General features: G+C 33.4%; 1 protein-coding gene across 5 annotated transcripts in view; it reads right to left on the reverse strand.

The window, feature by feature from the left end:
- The window catches only part of ROBO2 (roundabout guidance receptor 2), a 562940-nt gene that overhangs the window by 49831 nt on the left and 507248 nt on the right, over positions 1-5861 (reverse strand). For all 5 annotated transcript variants that reach the window (XM_023528483.1, XM_023528481.1, XM_023528482.1 and 2 more), the window contains exons 19-20: positions 5049-5091; positions 3438-3565 (exon numbers count right to left, since the gene is read on the reverse strand). In XM_023528483.1, coding sequence (XP_023384251.1) covers positions 3438-3565; positions 5049-5091 — 171 coding nt within the window. The remainder of the gene's footprint in view (positions 1-3437; positions 3566-5048; positions 5092-5861) is intronic.

Here is a 5861-nt window from a genome sequence, read left to right on the forward strand (position 1 = left end):
CAAAGCTTTAGATTTAAATTGTGGACCACTTCAACACAAACTTTTGAAGTGGTCCTGTATTTAAATGTTTAAAAATGAAAAAAAAAAAACAGTAGTTTGTGAATCTAATCTTACATAATGTTGCTCTTCAAGAGCTAAAGCTATGCTTTAAAATAGAATTTCTTTCTCTCTCTTTCTCTCTCTCTCCACCATCCCCCCGCCCCTTGTTGGATGAAATTAGTCAACCTTCAAGTCTAAGTGCTTCTGTATTGATTTTGGAACTGCATATTTCCTTCAAATGTTATTTGATTATTCCTACATTTTCAAAAAACTAAATTGAATTATATCACAACATTGAAATATTAGATGCTCATGCATGAATATGTGGATGTGGGTCAGCATCTCTAACATTAGCTGGTTTGGTAGTTTTGGTCAGCCTTCCTCCCAATAGTCTGGACCTGAATAGGTGCTGCCATCTTTAGGCATGACTTCCTATTTTCTATTTCTCACATTCTACACCTACCCATCCTAGTGCTCTGAGTTGGCTGACTGGAACTTGTTAACATTTGAGTTTGAAGCCTATGAATTACAGAAGACCTTCTGTCCATTTGGAATTATTCATGAATCATTCTGTAGTTTTTCAATATCTTGGTTAATTTTTTTTTTTTTTTTTGATCTGGTATAACTACTCATAAGAATGCCTGTCTCCTTCACTGTATCATAAGTTACTCAAGGATAGGAACATAGAAATTTATGTCTGTATTTCCATAATTCCTAACTTAGTATTTTGCAGAGAATAAGCACTCACTGAATGGTTATATACATTTTTAAGCTTGCATTGACAAAATGTAAACTTATGCAAAAATTAATAACTTTATCATTCAAAATACCACTTTCATTACATGTAATGAAATCAATACCAATAAACATGTATTGGTATTACTAAATACGGTTATACTATAATCATACATGTGAATCCCACCTTTAAAACTGCAGAGCAGTGTAAATAACCTAGGCTTTAGAATCTGTCAGACCTGCATTCTACACCCATCTTGATAAATCTTAGTTTCTTGACTTTTAAAATGGAAATATGATTATCTATGTCAAACATTTATTGTGCGAAGAAAATGAAAAAAAAGTAAAAAATCTCTAATAGAAATTCTGGTACATAGTAAATGCTTCGAATACCTATCACACTGAAAACAGATACAGTAAACCCTTCAAAAACTTTGTCTTGGCCTCAATGTTCATCTGTGAAATGTTTTATGTCATGAAAATGAGGTGGAAATGGAAGAAAATCCTTGAAAATCTACATATGTACCCTTTGGCTAAATTAGACCGAGACATTTTAGATGTTCGTATTGCTTGCTAGAAACTGAAAAGTAATTTTTCCCTCCATATTAGGCATTTATTCTTTGACATAAAAATAGAATTGTGTGCTATTTCAATACAAATACAACTAAGAAAAGAGGCCGTTATCCCTTGGCTGATAAATGCTTTGGGAACAGAATTTCTTTAAACACAATTGGGTCTGGTAAGGAGATATTCAGGTACAGAACCTACCTGTGGTAGAGTGATAATCTATAGTTGTAGGGTTCAGAGTTTGGTCACCTATGTAAGGCAGCTAATTTCAGAGGTTCTGGGCAAGTGAGAATCCTAAATGGGGTGTACTGCATTATAGAGAGTAAGCGAGAAGTTGAGGAGTTATACAACTTACCCTCTATTCTCTTATTTACTTCAGTTATGCGCATTGCACAGTGACTGTATGTCAAGCTTTGAGCTAAACCCATATATAGTCGTTCGCTTAATCATCATTACACACCTATATTGTATGGATAGTTATTTTCTTTGGAGAATGAGAGGGAGCTCACTTTCTTGTAGTTGGTATTGACAAATGCAGACATACAATACTTAGTAACTTTATTATTTGAAATACTATTTTAATTATATACAAACAGGTATTGATATTCCATTCTTAAAGAGAAAAAGCCAGTCTCCATGATTATTCTTCTAAGTTAATGTCTTTATATGCTAATGCATGTGAAATCCACCAGTGAGGTTTTATAATAGACTCAGAATAGTTTAACCCAGCCCTGGGTCTCCTGTATTCATTCTACCTAGAAGTATAGAAATCCTCCAGTGACGTCATCCAGATTTTTTTTAGATTACAGCTCTATTTTTCTAATTAATCACACTCATTTTTCACTGTAACACAATTTTTCACACAGCAACAGGCTGGATGATTTAAATAATACTTTTATCCTATCATCATTCTCTTAAAAATCCATCAGTGGCTTTTGATCACCCTTTGGACAAAGTTAAAAGTATTTGTTTGGCTTAAAAGGCACTCTATTATCTGTCCTTTCTCTCTCTCTCTATCTCTCTTTTTTTTTTTTAGCACCTCTGCTGCCTTGTACTTTATACTCAAGTTACTCATTCATTTTTCAATTAGGTCAATATCTCTCTTATTTCTGTACCTAAAAATATGGTATTTTATTCTCCACACACTTTTATCACACATTTGACTAATTCCTAACTCTCCTTGAGATATCAACTTAACTAATACTTTTTTCATAAAACTGTCTTAGTATCAATGAACAGCTTTTTCATGTGAGGTATCAGCAAGGCAGCTCAGGTATGTTTACTGTCTTACTCGGGTATGTGTACTGTGTTCTGTCAATGCAAAACTTTATATACACACACACACACACACACACACACACACACACACACACACACACACAACTAAACACTGGGACCAGAGATTTCTCTAGTCCCATCTTTCTCTAAACCCATTGCTCTCCTATTGACTGGTTGAAAAGATGAAAGAGAGAAAGTGGTGATTGTTTATAGTAATTCCAATTCTATCTCTTTATAAAGTCCTAAGGAGAGGACACTGGCATCAAATTTGAAGCCTTCATCATGTCACCACTTAGCACCTTTTGTCTTTTACTTGAGATACCTGCTATCAATTGTAGAACTACAGAAAAGTTCTCTTTCAACATGTTGTTTAAGTGTGTACTCCTTATATAATATATGAGAATAAAGACCATCTCTCATAATTTTACTGTCTTCCATAGTGCCACGTACATAGGATATGCTCCATAAATATATGTTGAATGAATTAAAGAAGTGAAATGACTAGTCCAAAACTCGTAAGCCCTATTTAGCAACACAGTTCCTGATTTTAGTAATCATATACTAACAGTCTTAAAAATAAATGTATTATCAATATTTATCTTTTTGATTAGTAATGACTTTTTTAAAAGCTTAGCTATACTCAATGTAATATTGACACAATGGTATTATAATAAAATAATCAGCAACTGTATCACACTGTTACTATATGTGCTTCACTGATTTTAATTATGGAAGAAATTTTTATATCATTTTTAAAACATCTAGAAAAGCCAAGAAAACAAATAACAAATAAAGAAATTTTGAAAACCCTAACTTACCTCCACGTCCAAAATTCCCAATCTCATTTGGGCCGCTACTGCTATTATTTACTGGCAAGCTCGTGGCTGGCCATGAATCAGCAAGCCATGGATAACTGGGATCACCAGTATTTAGAAGACCTGGGCGGCTAAAACAAAAAGTAAAAGGAAATCAACACATGGAGCTCAGTGAGAAATAAATACCTGTCCCATACACTAGAATGAATTTAAAAATTTAGGATTTTAATTCACTTCAAATTAAAATGTGTAGCCTCTCTAGAATTAAGCAACATTGGCAGCTCATTAAGGCTATATATAGATCAATCCTGTCAGTAGAAGCAGAAGTTCTGCCTGAGATTCTGCTGACATCCAAATGAATTCAGTCGTGTGCCCTGAAACTGGTGGGAATCGGTAACATAGCAGGATCCCAAAACAAGGTTCGATGATAAATTGGTACCTCAAGGGAACAATTGCTCATAGTGACTGCTCAGTATCAGCCATTTCCAGGACTTTGGGCTATGCTTCCTCGCTTCCTGCAGCCCCCATATTTATCTGTCCCCTGTAGGTTGTAAGCCCTGCTATAAGCCTTCGTGTTTGATTTAGAGCAAGGAACTTGAGCAAAATTAATGAACAGTATTTATATTGTTTCATCAATAGAAAACATTTTCAAGTTCTCTAGATTGCAAAATATTAGAGGTGTATTAAATTTTTTTAAGGTCCACTGTGATCTGATCCAGCATATGTATAGAGTCTATGAAGAAAACTTTCTTCACATCCAGCATATGTATAGAGTCTATGAAGAAAACTTTCTTCACATCACAGTTAAAAGAATTTACATCTTTAATATTAAAGACAAGGATTCTGAATTCTTTACAGGTTATCAACATGTTTACAAAGAAATAGCAACATCTATAATCATTGTACTTTTTTTTTTTTTTTTAAATAGACCCTTTCTGGTATAACCCCTAAGAGAAACATATGTTTCTATGGAAACTGCAATAAGAAGATCCAAATGCTTTCTTGCTACATTTACTAGTTCTCATTAGACTTAATCTCCTTTTTGCAAAAATATTGATTCAATGGGAGATTGGAAGTTATTAGCAGAACCTAATTACAATCCCCATATTGGCAAAAAGAAAATAGATGAGGATATATGGGTTTGTTATCAGCTTTTATCAATTTCAATTGAGTATCTAAAGTTGTGGAATCCAGTCCTATCAATCTACAGCTTATTCATCATCCATGAATCATTTACTTTGTGATCGATTATGTGTAATTGTTCACTCACAGCAATTTAGTGAGAGCCAATAAGGAGTCTTAAACAATAGCAACTTCATTTGCTAATGTCTAATTAATGCAATAAACATCCTGCTAACAAATGAACACATTCCTTGTGATATTTACTACTCATTTCTTCAGGGGCATCTGGGAGATATGAAACATCTGGACTTGATTCCTCTAAAGTGCACGACAGATAGATCATTAAACCTATGGTAAGCCATTTAATTCCTCCTAGAATTCTCAGACTTATAAGTGATTGTTTATTACGATAAAAGGCTCTTACTATAGAGTTTCCCCAGGCTTGATTAAAAATAATAATAATAGTAATATAAAAGAATCTGCTTAGCATACCTTCCATTGCTCATTAGTCCTCCATCTCCTCTTTGAAATGTAACTGCAAAAAAAAAAAAAAAGACACATACACACACAACTAGTCAATATTAATTACAATTAATAACAACTACATATTGGCCCTTAATTTAGAGCTGAGGCCTCTGGGAATTTTAACAAACTATAATTAACCATAATTGTACAGAGAGTAAAAAGACTGATTTGGCCCAGAGCAAAGCCATCTTTTGCTCCAACTTTAATAAGACATTTTAAAATTCTTCAAACCAAAGGTAAGGTTAAGTTAAAGGGTCAATTTTCATTTGTGCATCAAATGTTACAAATGTTACAATTGGTATATACAGTGACATCGGAAAATTGACAAGTATTAATAGCAAATTATGAAATCATGACTTTTAATCTTTATATACGGGTGTCCTAATTAGAAGGAATATGTAAAATTTGTATAACACGAATTGAAACAAAATAGTTCAAACAGGTAATATCATCCTTCCAATGACACAAGCAAAACAGATATTGGCTGATGACACATTCCTCAACATCACAGATCCTTTTAAAGGCACCGATAAGCACTGTGAGTTGAACAACTATAATTACAATAAACATAAATAGTAATCAATAGTGCTTTGTTTCATTAGTCAACCCTAACAAAAATAAATTTTCAAATAATGGATAGTAAACAGATTCCAATTGTAATTAATCATTGCAAAACTCAAGTCCTTTATAAAACTGTGGAACTTATTAGCAACACCAAAAAACATCCAGTAGAGCCACAGCTAGAGAATCCACTCCCTCTGGTCACCAGATTCCATTCCG

This window comes from Pteropus vampyrus, unplaced genomic scaffold, assembly GCF_000151845.1.
Source record: "Pteropus vampyrus isolate Shadow unplaced genomic scaffold, Pvam_2.0 Scaffold26, whole genome shotgun sequence".
In the NCBI taxonomy this organism is placed as follows: Eukaryota; Metazoa; Chordata; class Mammalia; order Chiroptera; family Pteropodidae; genus Pteropus; species Pteropus vampyrus.